The 27,046-nt window shown below is 45.2% G+C and overlaps 2 protein-coding genes and 1 non-coding gene across 3 annotated transcripts; 2 read left to right on the forward strand and 1 right to left on the reverse strand.

Moving 5' to 3' along the window:
* The first annotated feature begins 9,599 nt into the window (after positions 1–9,599).
* On the forward strand, positions 9,600–9,671 carry TRNAD-GUC. The gene has a single exon. It is a non-coding gene; the product is annotated as a tRNA-Asp (tRNA).
* Positions 9,672–20,205: 10,534 nt separating this feature from the next.
* On the forward strand, positions 20,206–20,790 carry LOC124706313 (RING-H2 finger protein ATL67-like). Its single transcript, XM_047237968.1, has one exon. It carries the CDS (start codon positions 20,212–20,214, stop codon positions 20,788–20,790), a length of 579 nt encoding a protein of 192 aa, XP_047093924.1. The 5' UTR covers positions 20,206–20,211.
* Positions 20,791–24,210: 3,420 nt separating this feature from the next.
* LOC124706114 lies at positions 24,211–25,054 on the reverse strand. The gene has a single exon (XM_047237774.1). The coding sequence runs from the start codon at positions 25,052–25,054 to the stop codon at positions 24,296–24,298; it is 759 nt and encodes a 252-aa protein (XP_047093730.1). The 3' UTR covers positions 24,211–24,295.
* Between the last annotated feature and the right edge of the window lie 1,992 nt (positions 25,055–27,046).

The raw sequence follows: 27,046 nt of genomic DNA on the forward strand, positions 1-27,046 counted from the left end.
ATTAATTTGTTGACTCGAAACTTCTAGTGGGGTTGCATTGATGGCAAACGGGGAACACGTTTGGTTTCTTGGGAAGTCATGTGCTCAACGAAATCTTCTGGAGGATTGGGTTTCCGTGATGTATTGAACTTTTCAACTTAGACTTGCTAGCTAAATAGGCATGGTGTATTCTACAAAACCCAAGCACTCTCTATGCAAAGATACTCAAGGCTATCTATTTTCCATCGATCTATATTCTTGAAGCACAAGTTGGATCACACCCTTCGTAGGCTTGGCATTCTTTGATAGAAAGAAGAGACGTTATCATGTAGGGTTTAATTCGAAGAATCAGAACAGGAGAGAATACACATGCTTGGAACATAATTAGATTCAGCGTGATCACATGCTACGCCCTACTGGTTGTAAGAAGATTAATCCTCCGGTTCAGGCCAGTGATTGTTTTTATCAACAACGGATCGGCTTCTTGGAACATACCAACTCTTGATGAATATTTGTTTCCCGGTGGATGTTGAGAAAACATATGGCATCCTGTCGAGATTACGGTATCACGATGATGATGGGTTTGGCATTATGAGCGATCGGGCATTCTTTTAATGTGATATGTGTATTGTCTTCTAGATAGCACGAAGAAGAGAAGATTGGCTTGAGAATATGCATGCGATCTCAACCCAAGGGAAAGAGGAGAAGCTTTGGACAAATATGTGGTAGGTTGAAATGCCCTCTAAACTACGAATTTTCTTTTGGCGCTTGCACACCAATCCCTCTCGAAAGGCGATGCTTGCCATCACAGAAATATTGTAGAGAGAAATAGACACTATGTTTGTGGTGCAGAGGATTCGTGGAGGCACTTCCTCATTGACTCCACTATGCCCAGATGTGTTTGGTCCTTAGTCGATGATGAGATCAGACATCACTTGAGCATGTGTGTTACCGGCTGCAAAGCAATGGATCTTTACCATGCTTGATTCGCTTGATCACATGGATTTTGTAGGAATGGCAGTGATCTTATGGGTGATCTAGTATGCCAGACGGAAACCGATCCACAAGAGTGAGCAACAAAGTCCTCTATCTACCTTCTTGTTTGTTAGAAGATTTTTGGATGACTAAGCCTTAGCTTTGACGTGGGGTATCCAAGTTACAGTAAGAGAACTCTGAATATACCCGTGGAAGAAGGCAGTTAACGCTAAAGAGGTAACATCGAGAAAATACATCTAGAGATAACTGATCATGCACCGTCGAAGGAACATTGTTGGGATTTTTCGGTAAAGTACTATTGTTGGGTAACCACAATCAGAGAATTATTGTTGAAGTTAAAGATTTGCATCGAAGAAACACCGCTGAAAAATCACCGTTTGTGCACTACGAGCATTGTTCACGAATTCGGCCGAATCACCGATTAAATGGCCAGTTAATCGCTACTCGGAGGCTTACTGACGCGAATAGCATGTATTCGGTGAGTTAACTGGTCACCCTGATTAAATGGCAGTTAATTGGTTGTCAGACCGATTAATCGCTTGTCAGGCCGAATAATCGGCAAAACCATTTAACTGAAAGGGTATGGGCTGGCTTATATCTTGGCCCGTGACCCCAACCAGCGCCTCCCGCTCGACACTCCCAAATCGCTAGGGTTTGGCCTCTCCTCCCGCCCCTTGCGTTGCTGCTGATGGCGTGTATTTCACACGTTCGTTGGGCAACCCCAAGAGGAAGGTATGATGCGCACAGCAGCAAGTTTTCCCTCAGAAAGAAACCAAGGTTTATCGAACCAGGAGGAGCCAAGAAGCACGTTGAAGGTTGATGGCGGCGGGATGTAGTGCGGCGCAACACCGAGATTCCGGCGCCAACGCGGAACCCGCACAACACAACCAAAGTACTTTGCCCCAACGAAACAGGTGAGGTTGTCAATCTCACCGGCTTGCTCGTAACAAAGGATTAACCGTATTGTGTGGAAGATGATTGTTTGCAGAGAAAATAGTAAAACAAGTATTGCGAGCAGATTTGTATTTCAGTATTAAAAGAATGGACCGGGTCCACAGCTTCACTAGAGGTGTCTCTCCCATAAGATAAAAGCATGTTGGGTGAACAAATTACAGTCGGGCAATTGACAAATAGAGAGGGCATAACAATGCACATACATGACATGATAAGTATAGTGAGATTTAATTGGGCATTACGACAAAGTACATAGACCGCCATCCAACCGCATCTATGCCTAAAAAGTCCACCTTCGAGGTTATCGTCCGAACCCCTTCCAAGTATTAAGTTGCAAAGCAACAGACAATTGCATTAAGTATGGTGCGTAATGTAATCAACAACTACATCCTCGGACATAGCGCCAATGTTTTATCCCTAGTGGCAACAACACAACACAACCTTAGAACTTTCTGTCACTGGCCCAGGTGTCAATGCAGGCATGAACCCACTAGCGAGCATAAATACTCCCTCTTGGAGTTAAAAGTAAAAACTTGGCCAGAGCCTCTACTAGTAACGGAGAGCATGCAAGATCATAAACAACACATATGTAATAACTTGATAATTAACATGACATGGTATTCTCTATCCATCGGATCCCGACAAACACAACATATAGAATTACAGATAGATGATCTTGATCATGTTAGGCAGCTCACAAGATCCAACAATGAAGCACAATGAGGAGAAGACAACCATCTAGCTACTGCTATGGACCCATAGTCCAGGGGTGGACTACTCACTCATCACTACGGAGGCGACCATGGCGGTGTAGAGTCCTCCGGGAGATGAATCCCCTCTCCGGCGAGGGTGCCGGAGGAGATCTCCGAATCCCCGAGATGGGATCGGCGGCGGCGGCGTCTCGATAGGTTTTCCGTATCGTGGTTTTTCGCATCGGGGGTTTCGCGACGGAGGCTTTAAGTAGGCGGAAGGGCAGAGTCGGGGGCCGGACGAGGGGGCCACACCATAGGGCGGCGCGGGCCCCCCGGCCGCGCCGCCTTGTGGTGTCGCCACCTCGTGGCCCCACTTCGTATGTTCTTCGGTCTTCCGGAAGCTCCGTGGAAAAATAGGCCCCCGGGTCTTCGTTTCGTCCAATTCCGAGAATATTTCGTTACTAGGATTTACGAAACCAAAAACAGCGAAAACAGGAAGCGGCACTTCGGCATCTTGTTAATAGGTTAGTTCCGGAAAATGCACGAATATGACATAAAGTGTGCATAAAACATGTAGGTATCATCAATAATATGGCATAGAACATAAGAAATTATCGATACGTCGGAGACGTATCAAGCATCCCCAAGCTTAGTTTCTGCTCGTCCTGAGCGGGTAAAACGATAACAAAGATAATTTCGAAGTGATATGCCATCATAACCTTGATCATACTATTTGTAAACATATGTAGTGAATGCAGCGATCAAAACAATGGTAATGACATGAGTAAACAAGTGAATCATATAGCAAAGACTTTTCATGAATAGTACTTCAAGACAAGTATTAATAAGTCTTGCATAAGAGTTAACTCATAAAGCAATAAATCAAAGTAAAGGTATTGAAGCAACACAAAGGAAGATTAAGTTTCAGCGGTTGCTTTCAACTTGTAACATGTATATCTCATGGATAATTGTCAACATAGAGTAATATAACAAGTACAATATGCAAGTATGTAGGAATCAATGCACAGTTCACACAAGTGTTTGCTTCTTGAGGTGGAGAGAGATAGGTGAACTGACTCAACATAAAAGTAAAAGAATGGTCCTTCAAAGAGGAAAGCATCGATTGTTATATTTGTGCTAGAGCTTTTATTTTGAAAACATGAAACAATTTTGTCAACGGTAGTAATAAAGCATATGAGTTATGTACATTATATCTTACAAGTTGCAAGTCTCATGCATAGTATACTAATAGTGCCCGCACCTTGTCCTAATTAACTTGGACTACGGATCTTTGCAATGCACATGTTTTGACCAAGTGTCACAATGGGGTACCTCCATGCACTTCTGTACAAAGGTCTAAGGAGAAAGCTCGCATTTTGGATTTCTCGCTTTTGATTATTCTCAACTTAGACATCCATACGGGACAACATGGACAACGGATAATGGACTCCTCTTTAATGCATAAGCATGTGGCAACAATTATTATTCTCATATGAGATTGAGGATATGTGTCCAAAGCTGAAACTTCCACCATGAATCATGGCTTTAGTTAGCGGCCCAAAGTTCTTCTCTAACAATATGCATGCTCCAACCATGAAGGTGGTAGATCTCTCTTGCTTCGAGACAAGACGGACATGCATAGCAACTCACATGATATCCAACAAAGAATAGTTGATGGCGTCCCCAGAAACATGGTTATCGCACAACAAGCAACTTAATAAGAGATAAAGTGCATAAGTACATATTCAATACCACAATAGTTTTTAAGCTATTTGTCCCATGAGCTATATATTGTAAAGGTGAATGATGGAATTTTAAAGGTAGCACTCAAGCAATTTACTTTGGAATGGCGGATAAATACCATGTAGTAGGTAGGTATGGTGGACACAAATGGCATAGTGGTTGGCTCAAGTATTTTGGATGCATGAGAAGTATTCCCTCTCAATACAAGGTTTAGGCTAGCAAGGTTATTTGAAACAAACACAAGGATGAACGGTACAGCAAAACTCACATAAAAGACATATGGTAAACATTATAAGACTCCATACCGTCTTCCTTGTTGTTCAAAACTCAATACTAGATGTTATCTAGACTCTAGAGAAACCAAATATGCAAACCAAATTAGCAAGCTCTAAGTATTTCTTCATTAATGGGTGCAAAGTATATGATGCAAGAGCTTAAACATGAGCACAACAATTGCCAAGTATCAAATTATCCAAGACATTTTAGAGTTACTACATGTAGCATTTTCTAATTCCAACCATATAACAATTTAACGAAGAAGAAACTTCGCCATGAATACTATGAGTAGAGCCTAAGGACATATTTGTCCATATGCTACAGCGGAGCGTGTCTCTCTCCCATAAAGTGAATGCAAGGATCCATTTTATTCAAACAAAACAAAAAAACAAAAACAAATCGACGCTCCAAGCAAAGTGCATAAGATGTGACGGAATAAAAATATAGTTTCGGGGAGGAACCCGATAATGTTGTCGATGAAGAAGGGGATGCCTTGGGCATCCCCAAGCTTAAACGCTTGAGTCTTCTTATAATATGCAGGGGTGAACCACAGGGCATCCCCAAGCTTAGAAGCTTTCACTCTCCTTGATCATATTGCATCATACTCCTCTCTTGATCCTTGAAAACTTCCTCCACACCAAACTCGAAACAACTCATTAGAGGGTTAGTGCATAATAAAAATTCACATGTTCGAGGTGACACAATCATTCTTAACACTTCTGGACATTGCATAAAGCTACTCGGACATTAGTGGATCAAAGAAATTCATCCAACATAGCAAAAGAGGCAATGCGAAATAAAAGACAGAATCTGTCAAAACAGAACAGTCCGTAAAGATGGATTTTATTAGGCCACCAGACTTGCTCAAACGAAAATGCTCAAATTGAATGAAAGTTGCGTACATATCTGAGGATCATGCTCGTAAATTGGCTTAATTTTCTGAGCTACCTACAGGGAGATAGACCCAGATTCGTGACAGAAAAGAAATCCGGAGCTGCGCAGTAATCCAAATCTAGTACTTACTTTTCTATCAAAGACTTTACTTGGCACAACAAAACATAAAACTAAGATAAGGAGAGGTTGCTACAGTAGTAAACAACTTCCAAGACACAAATATAAAACAAAAATATCTGGAGTAAAAACATGGGTTGTCTCCCATAAGCGCTTTTCTTTAACGCCTTTCGGCTAGGCGCGAAAGTGTATATCAAGTATTATCAAAGGGTGGTGCATCTACAGCGGGGTTTGGAGTTTTCTCAACCATGCATAGTATATTAGATACATAAGTTTCAGCGTCTCCCTTTTCATTAGTCTTGGGCTTGCTACTCTCATCAAACAAATTTTCGAGAACAAGCCAAGCATAGTTATGTTCTAATGCATCATTCATAGCTAGGAGTTTACATGGTATTGGTGCTTTGATATCCCCACCATCATTAGCATTATTAGTGTACCTTATCCTATCCATATCCATTTTTTCAAGGAGACTAACAAAATTAGTATGAGAACCAAGCATATTAAATTTAGCGAAGACTTTTCTAGCTTCTCTTGCTAGACCACCAAATTCTCTAAGAAGGGTTTCTAAAACAAAATCTTTCTTTTCCCCCTCTTCCAAATCACTAAGTGTAAGGAACATGTGTTGGATTATAGGATTGAGATTAACAAATTTAGTTTCCAATAAGCGAACTAAAGCAGCAGCAGCAATTTCATAGGTAGGAGCAAGTTCTACCAAGTGTCTATCTTCAAAATCTTCAATGGTACTAACATGGGTGAAAAATTCTTCTATATTGTTCCTCCCAATTATAGACCCTTGTCCTACCGGTATGTTTTTTGTGGTAAAATTGAAAGGAAACATGATGAAATAAGTAAAGTAAATGCAAGTAACTAATTTTTTTTGTATTTTTGATATGGCAAACAAGACAGTAAATAAAGTAAAGCTAGCAACTAATTTTTTTGTGTTTTGATATAAGTGCAGCAAACAAAGTAGTAAATAAAATAAAGCAAGACAAAAACAAAGTAAAGAGATTGAGAAGTGGAGTCTCCCCTTGCAGCGTGTCTTGATCTCCCCGGCAACGGCGCCAGAAAATATGCTGGCGTGTAGTTGACGTGGGAGTTAGAGATCTTTGTGGTGTAGCTTTTCTTCAGTTCCCCGGCAACGGCGCCGGAAAATATGCTTGATGGCGTGTATTTCACACGTTCGTTGGGCAACCCCAAGAGGAAGGTATGATGCGCACAGCAGCAAGTTTTCCCTCGTAAAGAAACCAAGGTTTATCGAACCAGGAGGAGCCAAGAAGCACGTTGAAGGTTGATGGCGGCGGGATGTAGTGCGGCGCAACACCGGAGATTCCGGCGCCAACGCGGAACTGCACAACACAACCAAAGTACTTTGCCCCAACGAAACAGTTGATGTTGTCAATCTCACCGGCTTGCCGTAACAAAGGATTAACCGTATTGTGTGGAAGATGATTGTTTGCGAGAGAAAATAGAAAAACAAGTATTGCAGCAGATTTGTATTTCGAGTATTAAAAGAATGGACCGGGGTCCACAGTTCACTAGAGGTGTCTCTCCCATAAGATAAAAGCATGTTGGGTGAACAAATTACGGTCGGGCAATTGACAAATAGAGAGGGCATAACAATGCACATACATGACATGATAAGTATAGTGAGATTTAATTGGGCATTACGACAAAGTACATAGACCGCCATCCAACCGCATCTATGCCTAAAAAGTCCACCTTCGGGTTATCGTCCGAACCCCTTCCAGTATTAAGTTGCAAAGCAACAGACAATTGCATTAAGTATGGTGCGTAATGTAATCAACAACTACATCCTCGGACATAGCGCCAATGTTTTATCCCTAGTGGCAACAGACACAACACAACCTTAGAACTTTACGTCACCTGTCCCGGTGTCAATGCAGGCATGAACCCACTATCGAGCATAAATACTCCCTCTTGGAGTTAAAAGTAAAAACTTGGCCGAGCCTCTAGTAGTAACGGAGAGCATGCAAGATCATAAACAACACATATGTAATAACTTGATAATTAACATGACATGGTATTCTCTATCCATCGGATCCCGACAAACACAACATATAGAATTACGGATAGATGATCTTGATCATGTTAGGCAGCTCACAAGATCCAACAATGAAGCACAATGAGGAGAAGACAACCATCTAGCTACTGCTATGGACCCATAGTCCAGGGGTGGACTACTCACTCATCACTCCGGAGGCGACCATGGCGGTGTAGAGTCCTCCGGGAGATGAATCCCCTCTCCGGCAGGGTGCCGGAGGAGATCTCCAGAATCCCCGAGATGGGATCGACGGCGGCGGCGTCTCGATAAGGTTTTCCGTATCGTGGTTTTTCGCATCGGGGGTTTCGCGACGGAGGCTTTAAGTAGGCGGAAGGGAAGAGTCGGGGGCCGGACGAGGGGCCACACCATAGGGCGGCGCGGGCCCCCCGGGCCGCGCCGCCTTGTGGTGTCGCCACCTCGTGGCCCCACTTCGTATGTTCTTCGGTCTTCCGGAAGCTCCGGTGGAAAAATAGGCCCCTGGGTCTTCGTTTCGTCCAATTCCGAGAATATTTCGTTACTAGGATTTACGAAACCAAAAACAGCAGAAAACGAGAACCGACACTTCGGCATCTTGTTAATAGGTTAGTTCCGGAAAATACACGAATATGACATAAAGTGTGCATAAAACATGTAGGTATCATCAATAATATGGCATAGAACATAAGAAATTATCGATACGTCGGAGATGTATCAGCTGCTGGCGGCTGGCATCTACGGCGGCTTCAGCCACCACCGGCCAACTCCGGCATCTCCACCCACCGCCGCCCTCCCTTCTTCCTCCCCATTCCCTCCCATTCAGCTGCCCCCCATCGCCCTCCATCCCCGACCTGTCGTATGTTTATCATTTTGTAGGTTTGGATGCATCGACAACCAGACTAGGGCGTCCTGGTACCATTTCTACACCTCTTAGTCTTGTCTATGCCTTTATGTCTACAGTAGCATATTTGATTATAATTGCATTGGGAACATGGGAGTACGAAATAATATTCAAAAAAAACTATATATATGTTGGCAAAATATTTGCTATGTCCTGTTTTCTCAACCGATTAATGGTCGACCGATTAATCCAGTTAATCGGCCGATTCACCGATTAATCGCTACTCAGTGGCCGACCGAGCTGTTACTAGTTACTGAATTCCTGAACAGTGACTACGAGTAATTGCCATCAAATAATTAAAATTCAAGTTAATAGATTATTGTAACATGTGTGCATTGTTCATGGGAAACTGTATATGCGCGCGTGAACGGTGTGCCGCGCGTGAACAGTGTGCCGGAGATAGGAGAGACCGAATAATTACTGTTGAGGATGAATATGTAAGTAGGACTTTCTAGTTCCACCTTCTGTTTCATACTTAATACTCCTTCCGTCTATAAATAGATAGATGCTTGAAGTGTCTGAATGTATTTAAACATCGAGTAGCATCTACATATATCTAGATTTAGATAAATCTTAGACGTCTATTTAAAAGCAAAGGTAGTATAATACATGTACTGTTTGCCAAAAATAAGGTTGGATCAATTAAGAAGGCGATGCCACTCTCTTTTTTTCCCCTCGGCTCTCCCACCTCTCCCCATTCTTGTACTCTCACACAGAAACATGTATCCTTGATTGAATTGTTGGACGGTGTTGACATGGCTAAACACATTTTCTTTCGTGTAACACAGTACATTAGCAGACAGTCATAAGTATCTACATATACTCACCTCCATGTTGGAAATTTTGGTTAGAGATTATTTCGTTGTTTTTCCGCTCTCATTGGAATGTTCAGAAATCAGAAGCACTCTTAACCGTTGTTCTCATTCTGTTTTGCTGGGTAGTGTATTTTTGCTGCCAGTCTTTTGCTGTGTCAAATGATATACGAGCAGGCCAAAGGAAGCGCATCAAAGTCGTTGTAGTATAGTGGTAAGTATTCCCGCCTGTCACGCGGGTGACCCGGGTTCGATCCCCGGCAACGGCGTTATTTTTTGTGCTTACCGCATGCCTAAAGTCTAAAAACTCTCTTGCCCCTTCATTACGCCATGCCCGTACTGTCCCCATCGTAGGCCTGCCCACAGCACGTAGCTTCAACACGGACACGCAAATCGTACAAGCTGATTTTAGCGTCCGCTTGCGTCGGTTAAAATGGTCGAAACCGATCGGGCGTCCATTTACGTTGGGGTGGCTCCAGCGGCACGACGCATTTTTTGGCTGATCATTTTTTTTAAACATGAAACATAATTTACATAGTTAAAACATGAAACGCCTACTGCTGCGCGTCGTCGCTGTCGAGCACGATGAGCTCCGGTATCACCCACGGCCAGTTGCCATCCGGGGGAGCGTACGCGGGGCGCGCCGGCGGTGCTGGAGGTGGAGGCGGAGGCGCCCAGGGCTGCGGCTGTGGCGGCGGTGGAGGCGCCCAGGGATACGGCTGTGGCGGCGGTGGAGGCGCCCAGGGATACGGCTGTGGCGGCGGTGGAGGCGCCCAGGGATACGGTTGTGGCGGCGGTGGAGGAGGAGCCCAGGGGTTGTACGGCGGCGGTTGTTGCGCCGCAGAGTCCTGTAGCGCCCGTCAAAGGGCTTCATCCTCCGACAGGCCCGGCGGCATGACGACGGTGGCGTAGCGGGGCAGCGGCGGCTGCACAGGCGCGTCGTTCTCGGAGACGAGGACGCCGACCTTCACCATCTCGTCGTGCGTCATGTTCTCCGGGAACTCGAAATTGCGGCCCTCCGCCATGGCCTGCTGCCATTCGTGGAAGACGGCCGTGACGTAGTCGTCGCTGTCGTCCTTCACCTCCTTGTTGTGGTAGGTGAGGGCCTCGATGTAGTCGTCCTCGTCGTCGTAGGCGTCGTCGTCGTGGTCGTCACGGTCGTCGTTGTACTGCGCGCGCGTCAGCGCATGCTGACGACGCGTCAGCGCCTCCTGTCTTCGTGGACGAGTCGGTTGTGCAGCCGCGAAGGGAAAATCCATGTCGCCCATGAAGCCCGCCCTTCTTTTCCTATCCGTCTCGGTCGATAGATACGGATACGTCTCCGACGTATCGATAATTTCTTATGTTTCATGCCACATTATTGATGATATCTACATGTTTTATGCATACTTTATGTCATATTTATGCGTTTTCCGGAACTAACCTATTGACGAGATGCCGAAGGGCCAGTTCATGTTTTCTGCTGTTTTTGGTTCCAGAAATCCTAGTAAGAAAATATTCTCGGAATCGGACGAAATCAAGACTCAGCATCCTATTTTTCCACGAAGCTTCCAGAACACCCGAGAGTCGCCAGAGGGGGGCCACAGGGGCCCCAGATGATAGGCCGGCGCGGCCCAGGCCCTGGCCGCGCCGCCCTATGGTGTCGTCGCCCCGTTGACCTTCTAACGCCGCCTCTTCGCCTATATAAAGCCCCTCGACCTAAAACCTCGATACGAAAAAAGCCACGGTACGAGAAACCTTCCAGAGCCGCCGCCATCGCGAAGCCAAGATCTGGGGGACAGGAGTCTCTGTTCCGGCACGCTGCCGGAGCGGGGAAGTGCCCCCGGAAGGCTCCTCCATCGACACCGCTGCCATCTCCACCGCCATCTTCATCACCGCTGATGTTCCCATGAGGAGGGAGTAGTTCTCCATTGGGGCTCGGGGCTGTACCGGTAGCTATGTGGTTCATCTCTCTCCTATGTACTTCAATACAATAATCTCATGAGCTGCCTTACATGATTGAGATTCATATGATAATGCTTGTAATCTAGATGTCATTATGCTAGTCAAGTGAATTTTACTTATGTGATCTCCGGAGACTCCTTATCCCACGTGTGTAAAGGTGACAGTGTGTGCACCGTGTGGGTCTCTTAGGCTATATTTCATAGAATACTTATTCACTGTTATGAATGGCATAGTGAAGTGCTTATTTATATCTCTTTATGATTGCAATGTGTTTGTATCACAATTTATCTATGTGCTACTCTAGCAATGTTATTAAAAGTAGTTTTATTCCTCCTACACGGTGTAATGGTGACAGTGTGTGCATCCGTGTTAGTACTTGGTGTATGCTATGATTATGATCTCTTGTAGATTATGAAGTTAACTATTGCTATGATGGTATTAATGTGATCTATTCCTCCTACATAGTGTGAAGGTGACGAGTGTGCATACTATGTTAGTACTTGGTTTAGTCTTATTGATCTTTCATGCACTCTAAGGTTATTTAAATATGAACATTGAATTGTGGAGCTTGTTAACTCCGGCATTGAGGGTTCGTGTAATCCTACGCAATGTGTTCATCATCCAACAAAAGAGTGTAGAGTATGCATTTATCTATTCTCGTTATGTGATCAAAGTTGAGAGTGTCCACTAGTGAAAGTCTAATCCCTAGGCCTTGTTCCTAAATATCGCTATCGCTGCTTGTTTACTTTTTATCTGCGTTACTACTGCTACCATATTACCACCATCAACCACACGCCAACAAGCTATTTTCCGGCGCCATTACTACTGCTCATATTCATTCATACCACCCGTATTTCACTATCTCTTCGCCGAACTAGTGCACCTATTAGGTGTGTTGGGGACACAAGAGATTTCTTGCTTTGTGGTTGCAGGGTTGCATGAGAGGGATATCTTTGACCTCTTCCTCCCTGAGTTCGATAAACCTTGGGTGATCCACTTAAGGGAAAGTTGCTGCTGTTCTACAAACCTCCGCTCTTGGAGGCCCAACACTGTCTACAAGAATAGAAGCTCCCGTAGACATCAAGCTATTTTCTGGCGCCGTTGCCGGGGAGGAAAGGTAAAAGGTACTCACACTCCGGATCTCGGCTACTAAGCTATTTTCGCCGTTGTAAGTACTCGAAGCTATTTCCTTTAGATCCTGCAATTGCATCTTTTTGTTTCTTGTTTACACTAGTTTGGCATAATGGACAACGAGTGAGCTTCTTATTCTATTTCCGATTTAAGACATGGATGGTTTGATGCGAAAATTAAAAAACCTATGGAATCTTATTTGCATGCTCTGGTAGTAATATTAGTATGAACGCTTTGAACACCATTGTTGATAATGATATAGAAAGTTCTAAGCTTGGGGAAGCTGGTTTTCATGATCTTTTTAGTCCCCCAAGCATTGAGGAGAAAATTTTCTTTGATGATACTTTGCCTCATATTTATGATGATTATAAGGATAGTGGTCTTTTGGTGCCACCTACTATGGAGAGTAATAATTTTATGCATGAGACTCATGATAAGAATGCTTTATGTGATAGTTATATTGTTGAGTTTGCTCATGATGCTACTGAAAGTTATTATGAGAGAGGAAAATATGGTTGTAGAAATTTTCATGTTACTAAAATGCCTCTCTATGTGCTGAAATTTTTGAAGCTACACTTGTTTTATCTTCCTATGCTTGTTACTTTGCTCTTCATGAACTTGTTTATTTACAAGACTCCTATGCATAGGAAGCATGTTAGACTTAAATTTGTTTTGAATTTGCTTCTTGATGCTCTCTTTTGCTTCAAATACTATTTCTTGCGAGTGCATCATTAAAACTGCTGAGCCCATCTTAATGGCTATAAAGAAAGAACTTCTTGGGAGATAACCCATGTGTTTATTTTGCTACAGAACTTTGTTTTATATTTGTGTCTTGGAAGTTGTTTACTACTGTAGCAACCTCTCCTTATCTTAGTTTTGTGTTTTGTTGTGCCAAGTAAAGTCTTTGATAGTAAAGTAAATACTAGATTTGGATTACTGCGCGAGAACATGCATTTCTTTGTCTGTCACGAATCTGGGTCTAATTCTCTGTAGGTAACTCAGAAAATTAAGCCAATTTACGTGAGTGATTCTCGAGATATGTACGCAACTTTCATTCAATTTAGGCATTTTCATTTGAGCAAGTCTGGTGCCCTAATAAAATCCATCTTTACGGACTGTTCTGTTTTGACAGATTCTGCCTTTTATTTCGCATTGCCTCTTTTGCTATGTTGGATGAATTTCTTTGATCCATTAATGTCCAGTAGCTTTATGCAATGTCCAGAAGTGTTAAGAATGATTGTGTCACCTCTGAACATGTTAATTTTTATTGTGCACTAACCCTCTAATGAGTTGTTTCGAGTTTGGTGTGGAGGAAGTTTTCAAGGGTCAAGAGAGGAGGATGATATACTATGATCAAGAAGAGTGAAAGCTCTAAGCTTGGGGATGCCCCCGTGGTTCATCCCTGGATATTTCAAGAAGACTCAATTATCTAAGCTTGGGGATGCCCAAGGCATCCCCTTCTTCATCGACAAATTATGAGGTTCCTTCTCTTGAAACTATATTTTTATTCGGTCACATCTTATGTACTTTACTTGGAGCGTCTGTATGTTTCTTGTTTTTGTTTTTGTTTGAATAAATGCTTGTGTGGGAGAGAGACACGCTCCGCTGGTTCATATGAACACATGTGTTCTTAGCTTTTAATGTTCATGGCGAAGGTTGAAACTGCTTCGTTAATTGTTATATGGTTGGAAACGGAAAATGCTACATGTAGTAATTGGTAGAATGTCTTGGATAATGTGATACTTGGCAATTGTTGTGCTCATGTTTAAGCTCTTGCATCATATACTTTGCACCCACTAATGAAGAAATACATAGAGCTTGCTAAAATTTGGTTTGCATAATTGGTCTCTCTAAGGTCTAGATAATTTCTAGTAAAGAGTTTGAACAACAAGGAAGACGGTGTAGAGTCTTATAATGTTTACAATATGTCTTTTATGTGAGTTTTGCTGCACCGGTTCATCCTTGTGTTTGTTTCAAATAACCTTGCTAGCCTAAGCCTTGTATCGAGAGGGAATACTTCTCATGCATCCAAAATCCTTGAGCCAACCACTATGCCATTTGTGTCCACCATACCTAACTACTACATGGTATTTCTCCGCCATTCCAAAGTAAATTGCTTGAGTGCTACCTTTGAAATTTCCATCATTCACCTTTGCAATATATAGCTCATGGGACAAATAGCTTAAAAACTATTGTGGTATTGAATATGTACTTATGCACTTTATCTCTTATTAAGTTGCTTGTTGTGCGGTAACCATGTTCCTGGGGACGCCATCAACTCTTTGTTGAATATCATGTGAGTTGCTATGCATGTCCGTCTTGTCTGAAGTAAGGGAGATCTACCACTTTAATGGTTAGAGCATGCATATTGTTAGAGAAGAACATTGGGCCGCTAACTAAAGCCATGATTCATGGTGGAAGTTTCAGTTTTGGACATATATCCTCAATCTCATATGAGAATAATAATTGTTGCCACATGCTTATGCATTAAAGGGGAGTCCATTATCTGTTGTCCATGTTGTCCTGGTATGGATGTCTAAGTTGAGAATATTCAAAAGCGAGAAATCCAAAATGCGAGCTTTCTCCTTAGACCTTTGTACAGGCGGCATGGAGGTACCCCATTGTGACACTTGGTTAAAACATGTGTATTGCGATGATCCGGTAGTCCAAGCTAATTAGGACAAGGTGCGGGCACTATTAGTATACTATGCATGAGGCTTGCAACTTGTAAGATATAATTTACATAACTCATATGCTTTATTACTACCGTTGACAAAATTGTTGCATGTCTTCAAAATAAAATCTCTAGCACAAATATAGCAATCGATGCTTTCCTCGTTGAAGGACCTTTCTTTTTACTTTTATGTTGAGTCAGTTCACCTATCTCTCTCCACCTCAAGAAGCAAACACTTGTGTGAACTGTGCATTGATTCCTACATACTTGCATATTGCACTTGTTATATTACTCTATGTTGGCAATTATCCATGAGATATATATGTTACAAGTTGAAAGCAACCGCTGAAACTTAATCTTCCTTTGTGTTGCTTCAATACCTTTACTTTGATTTATTGCTTTATGAGTTAACTCTTATGCAAGACTTATTGATGCTTGTCTTGAAGTACTATTCATGAAAAGTCTTTGCTTTATGATTCACTTGTTTACTCATGTCATTACCATTGTTTTGATCGTTGCATTCATTACATATGTTTACAATATGATCAAGTTTATGATGGCATGTCACTCCGAAATTATCTTTGTTATCGTTTACTCGCTCGGGACGAGCGAGAACTATGCTTGGGGATGCTGATACGTCTCCGACGTATCGATAATTTCTTATGTTCAATGCCACATTATTGATGATATCTACATGTTTTATGCATACTTTATGTCATATTTATGCGTTTTCCGCAACTAACCTATTGACGAGATGCCGAAGGGCCGGTTCTCGTTTTCCGTTGTTTTTGGTTCCGTAAATCCTAGTAAGGAAATATTCTCGGAATCGGACGAAATCAAGACCCAGCATCCTATTTTTCCACGAAGCTTCCGAACACCCGAGAGTCGCCGCAGGGGGCCACAGGGGCCCCAGATGATAGGCCGGCGCGGCCCAGGCCCTGGCCGCGCCGCCCTATGGTGTCGTCGCCCCGTTGAACTTCTGACGCCGCCTCTTCGCCTATATAAAGCCCCTCGACCTAAAACCTCGATACGAAAAAAGCCACGGTACGAGAAACCTTCCAGAGCCGCCGCCATCGCGAAGCCAAGATCCGGGGACGGAGTCTCCGCTCCGGCACGCTGCCGGAGCGGGAAGTGCCCCGGAAGGCTCCTCCATCGACACCGATGCCATCTCCACCGCCATCTTCATCACCGCTCGTTGCTCCCATGAGGAGGGAGTAGTTCTCCATCGAGGCTCGGGGCTGTACCGGTAGCTATGTGGTTCATCTCTCTCCTATGTACTTCAATACAATAATCTCATGAGCTGCCTTACATGATTGAGATTCATATGATAATGCTTGTAATCTAGATGTCATTATGCTAGTCAAGTGAATTTTACTTATGTGATCTCCGGAGACTCCTTGTCCCACGTGTGTAAAGGTGACAGTGTGTGCACCGTGTGGGTCTCTTAGGCTATATTTCACAGAATACTTATTCACTTTTATGAATGGCATAGTGAAGTGCTTATTTATATCTCTTTATGATTGCAACGTGTTTGTATCACAATTTATCTATGTGCTACTATAGCAATGTTATTAAAAGTAGTTTTATTCCTCCTACACGGTGTAATGGTGACAGTGTGTGCATCCGTGTTAGTACTTGGTGTATGCTATGATTATGATCTCTTGTAGATTATGAAGTTAACTATTGCTATGATGGTATTAATGTGATCTATTCCTCCTACATAGTGTGAAGGTGACAATGTGCATACTATGTTAGTACTTGGTTTAGTCTTATTGATCTTTCATGCACTCTAAGGTTATTTAAATATGAACATTGAATTGTGGAGCTTGTTAACTCCGGCATTGAGGGTTCGTGTAATCCTACGCAATGTGTTCATCATCCAACAAAAGAGTGTAGAGTATGCATTTATCTATTCCGTTATGTGATCAAAGTTGAGAGTGTCCACTAGTGAAAGTCTAATCCCTAGGCCTTGTTCCTAAATATCGCTATCGCTGCTTGTTTCATCGTTTTATTGCGTTACTACTGCTACCATATTACCACCATCAACCACACGCCAGACAAGCTATTTTACGGCGCCATTACTACTCGCTCATATTCATTCATACCACCTGTATTTCACTATCTCTTCGCCGAACTAGTGCACCTATTAGGTGTGTTGGGGACACAAGAGATTTCTTGCTTTGTGGTTGCGGGGTTGCATGAGAGGGATATCTTTGACCTCTTCCTCCCTGAGTTCGATAAACCTTGGGTGATCCACTTAAGGGAAAGTTGCTGCTGTTCTACAAACCTCTGCTCTTGGAGGCCCAACACTGTCTACAAGAATAGAAGCTCCCGTAGACATCAGATACGTACGCCAACTTTCCGAGTCGATGGCGTACGCCGGATCGGCGCGGAGGTCCGGCGGTAGGTACCGCCTCCTTCGCCGGATGTCCGCGCTCCGATCAGGCTCGCGCGCAGGGACCGAAGTGATGGGCACCCGGCGGCAGCTGAGCCTCCAGCCGCCAGGAAGTTGCACGCCGGACCAGGCATCGTCGCACGACAATCATTTGCCGTGCATGAGCCTCCCCACCGTGACGGGGAGCGGCACCCTCTTGCTGCCGCTGCAGGACGCCTCGAAGTCGTTCTTCTTCTTCCCCATGGTACTGCGGCGGTGGTGGTGCGAGTGGAGGTGTGGGTGATACGTCCAATTTGCATCACTATTTTATATCATAATTTGCTGTTATTCATTGATATATTTCATATTGTGGCACAATACTTATGTTATTTCATCTATTTTGCATGTTTCATGATTATTTGGAGATCGCGCACCAGAGCCAGGATTCTGCTGGAAAAAGCACCGTCGGGATGCAATATTTCGGAAGATCAAGCTGTGGAAGGAAATTACACCAAAAATCCTATTTTTCCGGATGACGGAGAGAGCCGGAAGGGGAGCCGAGAAGACCCAAGGTGGGGCCAGACCACAGGCCGGCGCGGCCCATGGCCTGGCCGCGCCACCTTGTGGTGTGGGGGCCCCACAACCCCTTTCGCCTCCTTTTCTTCGCGAAACTCTTCGTCCCGAAAACCTAAACTCCAGAGGGTAGGTCGCGAAGAGTCACAGCCGCCTCTGCGGGGCGGAGAACACCGGAGAGAAAAGAGCTCTCCGGCGGGCAGGAATCCGCCGGGGAAATTCCCTCTCGGAGGGGGAAATCGACGCCATCGTCACCGCCATCGAGCTGGACATCATCTCCATCGCCATCACCATCATCTTCATCATCATCACCGCCATCTCCACCGCAGCACCTCGTCACCGCTGTAGCAATTTGGGTTTGATCTTGATTGTTTGATAGGGGAAACTCTCCCGGTATTGATTTCTACTTGTTATTGATGCTATTGAGTGAAACCATTGAACCAAAGTTTATGTTCAGATTGTTATTCATCATCATATCACCTCTGATCATGTTCCATATGATGTCTCGTGAGTAGTTCGTTTAGTTCTTGAGGACATGGGTGAAGTCTAAATGTTAGTAGTGAATTATGGTTGAGTAATATTCAATGTTATGATATTTAAGTTGTGGTGTCATTCTTCTAGTGGTGTCGTGTGAACGTCGACTACACGATACTTCACCTTTATGGGCCTAGGGGAATGCATCTTGTACTCGTTTGCCAATTGCGGGGTTGCCGGAGTGACGAAACTCGAGCCCCCGTTGGTATATCGATGCGGGAGGGATTGCGGGATCTCGAGTTTAAGGTCGTGGTTAGATTTATCTTAATTACTTTCTTGTAGTTGCGGATGCTTGCAAGGGGTATAATCACAAGTATGTATTAGTCCTAGCAAGGGCGGTACATTAGCATAGGTTCACCCACACAACACTTATCAAAACAATGAAAATTAATCAGCTGTATGTAGCGAAAGCACTAGACTAAAATCCCGTGTGTCCTCAAGAACGTTTGGTCATTATAAGTAAACAAACAGGCTTGTCCTTTGTGCTAAAAAGGATTGGGCCACTTGCTGCAATTATTTCTCTCGCATTTTACTTACTTGTACTTTGTTCATCTGTTACATCAAAACCCCCTGAATACTTGTCTGCGAGCATTTACAGTGAATCCTTCATCGAAACTGCTTGTCAACACCTTCTGCTCCTCGTTGGGTTCGACACTCTTATTTATCGAAAGTACTACGATACACCCCCTATACTTGTGGGTCATCAGTGGGCGAAGGAGGAACGCCGGCCGGTGGACTTTTAAGGGCGACCGCGCGTGGGATACGATGCCATTGAAGGCGGCGCGGAAGCCCAGCCGCCGCCCGCCAGTGCGGGCGCAGAACAGGCAGCCGCGCCATTGATGGCGAAGCCTGCGGCGCAGACGCGGAAGTGCTGACCGCGCGAAGCGATGCCCTCAATGCAGACTCGCTGCCAGACGGGCCTGGTGAAGATGCGAGCGGACACTTTGCGCGTCCGCGCAGCGTGCGCGGAGACGCAAACTTGGCGCATATTTGTGCCAGGTTTACGTCTCTGCGGACGGCCCGGTCACTTTGCGTCACTCTGCTAGAGGTGGTGCCAGACATATTTCCTGTCATGGCGGACACAAACAGTCGCTCAGCGTCCATTTGCGTCACGCCGCTGGAGATGCCCTGACCTCTCTATAGCCCAACAGCAGCACGGCCCACTCTACCCAGTTTCACACCACCCGCGAATTCTTGCGCGTGGACTCTACCGACCCGACGCCGGCCCACCTCCCGCCGCTCCACAGTCCCATCCCCGAAGATCCTCACGCGTTTCCTCCGCCCAATTCACACAACTTCCGCAGCGGCGGACACACACACCGATAAGGCGAGAACAGCGACGAACAGAACAGAGGAGAGGAGACGAGCACGGCAGCAGCAGCCTCGCTCCGTCCGTCCGTCCTGTCGCAGCGCCATTAACTCCTCCTTCCTCTTCCCCGGCAATTAATGCCGCCAACCACCCCTCCCCAAAACCTAGACCCACGACTAATACCCCAACAATCTTCCCCTTCTACCCTCCCCTCCCCTCCCACCGCGCCATGCCATTCCGCCCCACCGCCCACTCCCCGCCGCCGCCGCAATGTCCTTCGCCGACTCCCTCTCCAACCTCGGCCTCGGCGCCGCCATCGCCATCGCGCTCGCCTTCCTCGTCCTCCTCGCTGCGCTCCTCCTCGCCTCCCACTACTGCCTCCGCCGCCGCAACCGCAACCACCACCCCAACCCCAACCACCACCACCCCGCCTCCTCCGCCTCCAGCTCCGGCCACATCTCCATCACAGTCCCGCGCTTCCTCTTCGTCGCCGAGGACGACTCCCCGGGCTCCTCCTCCCGCGCCGGCGCCGCCCCCGTCGGCCTCGACCCCGCCGTGATCGCCTCCTACCCCAAGGCGCCCTTCTCCCGCGCCGCCGACGGCCCCAACGAGACCGCGTGCCCCATCTGCCTCTGCGAGTACCGCGACGGCGAGATGCAGCGCGCCATGCCCGACTGCCGCCACCGCTTCCACCTCATGTGCCTCGACGCCTGGCTGCGACGCAGCGCCTCATGCCCCGTCTGCCGCTCCTCGCCCATCCCCACACCCGTCTCCACCCCGCTCGCCACGCCCCTCTCCGAGCTCGTCCCGCTCTCACAGTACGCAGCCGACCGGCGCCGACACAGGTGACTGACGGAGATACACTGTCGCACCATCTCGCCCCCTCTTATATTTATTCGTCTCTAGCACCATCATCATCTGCTACTGCTGCTTGTCAAGGATGGGTTCGATTATTTAGTTGGTCTAGAGAGGTTTGACTAGTCTCAAGTGTTAGTATGTAGGATCGTCCAATTGTTCAGCTAGGAGAAAGTTTTGCTCAGTATGGTAGCACTAGTTCGTTGGACCAAGGCAGACAGTCAGTGTATATACATTGTTCCTTCCTTCTTCTAATCTAATACTATATATATCAACTGATGTTACCTGTGGTCATAGAGTACATGTATCTGATCCATCAGTCTCTCAACAACTGTATCCCAGTTATATGAATGACAAATTGCATTCTCAATTAGCATTTCCATGTTGGCTGCTACCTTGCTTTGGTAACTAAAAACACCTGCTGTCACTTGAGAAACATACCTTGCTATTAATACAAGGTAAGCCTCGTTAAATACAACTCATGTTGTCGGTATTCGAGGTATTATTGGGAGACACAACTCATTCCTTGATGATTGATAATTCGGGGCATTGATTTCTTCAGTTAATGTTGTTGTCGGCATCCTAGATCAAGTTATTTGCTTGCAATGCATGCTTTACTTAGCTCTTTACACTGCGACCTTCTCAGCAGCATGCGTGATTTAAACTCTTAACGGAAGTAACTAGTTGCTACATTAATTTTAGATAATTTTGATGTGCAGCTGTATATATGTTACTCCCTAAGTTTCTATTGGCAGTATATCCGTTGAATTTCTAGCAACTCTACATGTTTTCTGTTTGCATCATACCTATATGAACTCGTGATGGTGCTAGTTACCTTGTATTCTGAAATGTTACCCTGATTGGTTCAAGTGCTCTCAGTTCTCCAGTCGTTAGATTTCTATCTTAACTGTGCTCATGTTTTGTGCTAGTGAACTTCCCTTCTCTGTTTACCAAGATATTGATTTCTATCTGGGAGTATCTGGTGGTTCATCAGTCTCTGAACCACTGAGCTCCAGTTATCTGAATGGTAAACTGCATTCTGTATCATTTCTATGTTGGTGCTTACCTTCCTCTGGTAACAAAAAGCATGAAGTGTTTGAATAGACTTGATTTGGTAACTAAAGACACCTGTTGTCACTTGAGAAACATACTGATTCGGCATTTGTAAGAGAGCTCTTACTATTAATACTAGCCATGTTAAATACAACTCATGTTGTCGTTATTCGAGGTATTATTGGGGCTAATAGACAGGTCAGCTGATTCCTGGATGATTGACTCTTAATTCAGAGCATTGATTTCTTCAGTCTAAATGAATTATTGTTGTTGTCGGCATTCGAAATCAACTTCAGTTATTTGCTTAAAATGCCTAGTTTGCCTACTTTAAATTGCGACTTTTCAACGCGTTAGTTCCGTTATTTAAACTTTCAAGAGAATTAATTCGAGATGATTTTGATGTGCAGCTGTATATCTCTAAGTTTCCATCGACACTATATCCATTCAATTTCTAGTGACTCTATATGTTTTCAGTTTGCCTGATACCCATACAAACTCGTGACGGTGTTCATGAGCTTGTATTCTGAAATGTTACCTTGATTGGTTCAAGTGCCCTCTCCGGTCATTAGATTTCGATCTTAACCTGCCCATGTTTTGTGCTAGTGAACTTGCCTTCTCATGTTACCAAGATATTGATTTGCAGTTCTGCACTGCTCTTTTCTTTGAACTAAACTAAGTTTCAACTGTGAATAACTGATATCGTTACCTGACATCCATGCTAGTATATCTGTTTTTTGGTATCTCATGGAAGTTGCATGTACAAGGTATAGTTTGAATAGAAAGGTGTGATCTGCTACAGTTTGATTGGGAGTTGCAGATTTGAACAACTACTTATGGATAACGACCCAAAATAATGCAGTTCTTGGTACACAGAACAGCTGGCTTTGGAGTATGTCCATTCAATTCCGAGCAACTGTACTTATTTTCGGTTTGCGCGTAACTTGTAATGTTGTTAATTAGCTTGGATTCTGAAATGTTACCTTATTGGTTCAGTTGTTCTCAGTTCTCTCTGTCTGTGGATTCCTACCTTAGCCATTCTTACGTTTTTTGTTAGTGAACTGGCCTTCTCTGTGTACCAAGATGTTTATCTGCACTGCTGTTTTCCTTAACTAAACCAAGTTTCAACCATGCATAATGATTGATAACTGTTTTTTAATGTATCACGGGAAGTCGATGTGTAGAAGGGAAGTCATTTGTGTATTATTCGAATAGAAAGTTGTGGTCTGCCACAGTTTGATTGCATATTTAAACAACCACCTAACCAATAACGGCAAAAAAAAAAAAAAAAAACAGTTCCACTGGACAGGGCAACTGGAGTTCGAGTCATCTCTTCTACAACTATGCACCTCATGATGACACTGTAATCTTTCCTCTCTTTCTTTGGACATGAGTTATAAGTTATTTCTATTATTTCTCACTTGTTACTGCTTTATTTGTATTTGAGTTAGACAACTAGCATATTTTTTATGCCATATGAAGTTGATTCTCCAAAGTCGATTAAAATGTGTGGTAGAACAACAACAACATCATCTTCACTGATTGTTTTGTGTTTAGGCGGGTTTTGGCGGGAAGGAATGGTCTGTGTTCTACTTATCTACTCATCCTTGATTTAACAATGAATACCTCTTCACTGATTGCTTTCTGTGTTTTGGTAATATTATTGTACTTCATTGAACCGGCACCGAAGCTTCCTCTGACAGTGATTGCTAGTAAGACTGAATTGGTTATTATTAATATAAGTGTGTCACCTATGGTTATAGGCTTATAGCGTTGAAGTTTGAAATGTTTTTTCTGAATATTATGGGACCCAAGTAGAAACCTATTTGGACGAATCAATAATAAGTAAATTGATAGCCTACTTTTGCAGCGTCTTGTGTTTCATGCTTTGATTCAGTTTCCCCATCATATTTCATATTATATTTGTGAACATCTTGAAATTATGTCATAGCAAGTTGCTTCATTTGATCTTTGTTTTTTCTGGGTGAATTGGATTGACCATTGTCATTATTTATTGAATCAATTGGATCAACGATACTTCCGTAGGGTCTTTGATTTGTTCTGTTATCCCTGAGTCTAGCTTCAAATTACTGCAAATTGGCGTAGTGTTGGTAATCAATCTTGTGTGAACTGGATATGTATCAACTGCCAATCAATCATGAGCATGGAGAATCAGAACATTGCAGAGTTGTTGCTTGGTTTTTTCTGAATTGCTTGTTCTTTTCTCAATTTTTATATCGATTGCAGAGTTGTTGCCGTCCAGCGACTTGAGCCAATTTCCATGCAGTGTCAGTAACAACCATGAGCATGGAGAATCAGAACATACATATAACATGACTATAATCTATAATTCTATATGCAAAAGAAAAGAAGGCGATAGAAACAAAATGCAGAGTAGAAGGAACATCCTCAAAGCCACCATGCAAATCGCAAAGACACTCTAGTCAGCTCACAGCTTCACACGCGCAACACAACTCACGCCCTGCGCGCCGGTGGGCGTCCCTGACGCATTGAAAATGCCGCCAACCGCGACGCTGATGGAGCAGTTCATCCTCATCTCGAGGTCCTTCTTGTAGATCCCCAGCGCCTTCACGGTGCCATTCATCTCCGTGTAGGTGGTCAGGTTGTACACCTCGCCGAGCACCAGGCCGGTGATGTTGAACATCCGCGCCATCCGGTCGCCGAGGATGTCCAGCGTCACGTTCATGCGCGTCGTCCGGCGGGCGCCGACGCGGCCGGCGGGCACGTACACCACGCTGATAGTCCGCCCCAGGTAGCTAACCTCCGTCGCGCTGGGGGAGAACCTCACCGACGCGATGTTGGGGTTCTTGATCGAGACGTCGGCGGTTAAGGTGGCGTTGGTGGCGACCGGGTCGAAGAGCCCGGCGCCGGCGCCGGAGCTGATGGCGGTGAGGGACACGCTGTTCATGGTGATGCGCGGGTCCTTCACCTTGAACGCGGTGAGCGCGAGGATGAGGATGATGAGGCCGACGATGACGACGGTCAGGACGCAGCAGCCGCCGCAGCAGAGGAGGCACCGCCGGCGCTTCCGGAGGTACTGCACGGAGCGCCACCCCTTGGCCGTCTGCTCCGCCTCATCCACGTCGCCGGCCGCGGGATAGATGGACGGGGACCAGATGGCCAGTGGCCTCGTCGGCTCGCTCTTGTCCTCCACCGCCGCTCTGCTCGACGACGCGGCGGACGCCATTGAGGGAGAAGGGAGAGCTTCCCGGGGGGACTAGTCAAGTTTTCGCGGCTGCTTTGTTCGGTACGGCAATTCTTGGTCTTACAATCTTGGTCTTATAAGTGCAGCTCCGGCGGGTCAATGTCTGCGCATTGCAGCTTGGTTTCGTTTCGTTTTGTGCCGCGTTTGATACGCTTGACTTCGGTGGCAACTCATGCGAGGAAAAACATTTCTTATCGCCCCCGTTCGGCCGTTCCTGTTTGGAACTTTGAACTTTTGTTTTTTTTTCTTCTTTCTGCGAGGGAGTTTGAAACCTTGAATCAGTGCAAAGTTTCTAGATGCTTGAAGTCAAGCAAGTCTCTGTCGATATGCTACCACTAATTGATGGGACTATGCCACTCTCGAAGGAAAGAGAAACATTGAATCTCGACAAGTCTTTGCACGCATAGAATACTCCTGCTCGACCAATTCTTCGGGCTCATTTTTCAGTGAGATTATATTAATAACAACATCTGCTTTTTGTATATCTACTATTTTCTGAGAAATTCAACGAAGTTCCAGTTGGGACCTCTTCGAGTTAGTTTTTAGTGTCCAAATCTTCAATGCACACATCGTATTCGGAAGGACGGCCCAATAACTGTTGGCAGACACAAAGAACTTGTACATTCACCTCTCTATGAAAGATGTGCCTCTCCTCGTGAAATGTTAGCAGCCGGGCTGCGCTGGAGGGAGAGTTGCCAACCTATAGTAATCACAACCGCCGTTCAGTTGAATAAGGCGTACAAACTTAACGAAAGATTAACGATATAATACTCCCTCTGGTTGACTCTAATATGGATGTATCTAGACACATTTTAGTTCGAGATACATCCATATTGAAAACATTGACTCATATAATAGTTGAGTATTATAGACAAAAATATAAATTTTTACGGCACCACATCTAACCATAAATAAAATATATGTTCAAAACTTGAGAGGAACTCACACTTGACTTCGGTGGAAGGAGGGAAAGTTAAAGGCAAAAAGCTTACACCAAGTAGTATGAGTTCCCCCTTTAGAGCATCTCCAGGAGATCATCCAAATGGACATCTATACGACATATAGAGGACCGAGTCTAAAAAACCGTCTCCAGCAGCACATGTATATGGACATGGGTCGATAGATGTCCATCCAGCTCTTGGGTGCGTCCTCCACATCTGGGTGACCAAGCCAGGATCATTGCTCCCTCGCCCGTGCGCCTCCCGCGCGATTCCGCTCGCCTACCACGCGATTCCGCTCGCCTACCGCGCGAATCGGAAGCTGCAGGCGACGAGGAGAGAGTCGGAGGGCATGGGAGGGAGCCGCCGTCGGGCGCCGTGGCTCGGGAGGAAGCGGGGGAGCGAGAGGCCGGCGGAGGGCATGGGGGCGGGGTGGACGGATTTGTGGTCCGGGGCGCCGCCGCGGAGGAGAGTTGGGGGCGTGGCCGTGGTGAGAGGAGGACGGCGAGGGAGGTCGCCCTGCCGGTGCCGATGGAGGAGGCGGAGGTGAGGTTTGGAGGAGGTGAGGTCAGGAAATCTGTTAAATGATAGTTATAGGATAGTATTAAAATATAGGAGAGAGAATATAGATGTCCTGGTTATGAATGATCTGCTGGAAAACTAGGGACATCTAAAAAGGAATCTTTATAGATGATCCTCTATATGGAGATATAGAGGACCAAATTTGGATGAGCTCCTGGAGATGCTCTTAGAAGTATAATATATAAGAGCATCTCCAGTCGCGTTCCCCAAAGGGTTTGGGGTGCGCCGGATAAAAAAACGTTCCCAAAGCCGATTTTTGTCCGGCGCGGCCTACGGTGTCCGGCGCCCCGAGCCCGTCCCCGCCCCACAGGGGACGCTCCGGGCACGCCGGATACAACGAAAAGCGAGGCGAAGCGACGCGGGGCCGACCCGTCAGCGACTCACGGACGGACGCTCAACCGCCGCCTACGTAGGGACGATGCAGTTGCCGGGAAGTGGAACCGTCACATTGGCA

This window comes from Lolium rigidum, chromosome 4 (genome assembly GCF_022539505.1).
Source record: "Lolium rigidum isolate FL_2022 chromosome 4, APGP_CSIRO_Lrig_0.1, whole genome shotgun sequence".
NCBI lineage: Eukaryota > Viridiplantae > Streptophyta > Magnoliopsida > Poales > Poaceae > Lolium > Lolium rigidum.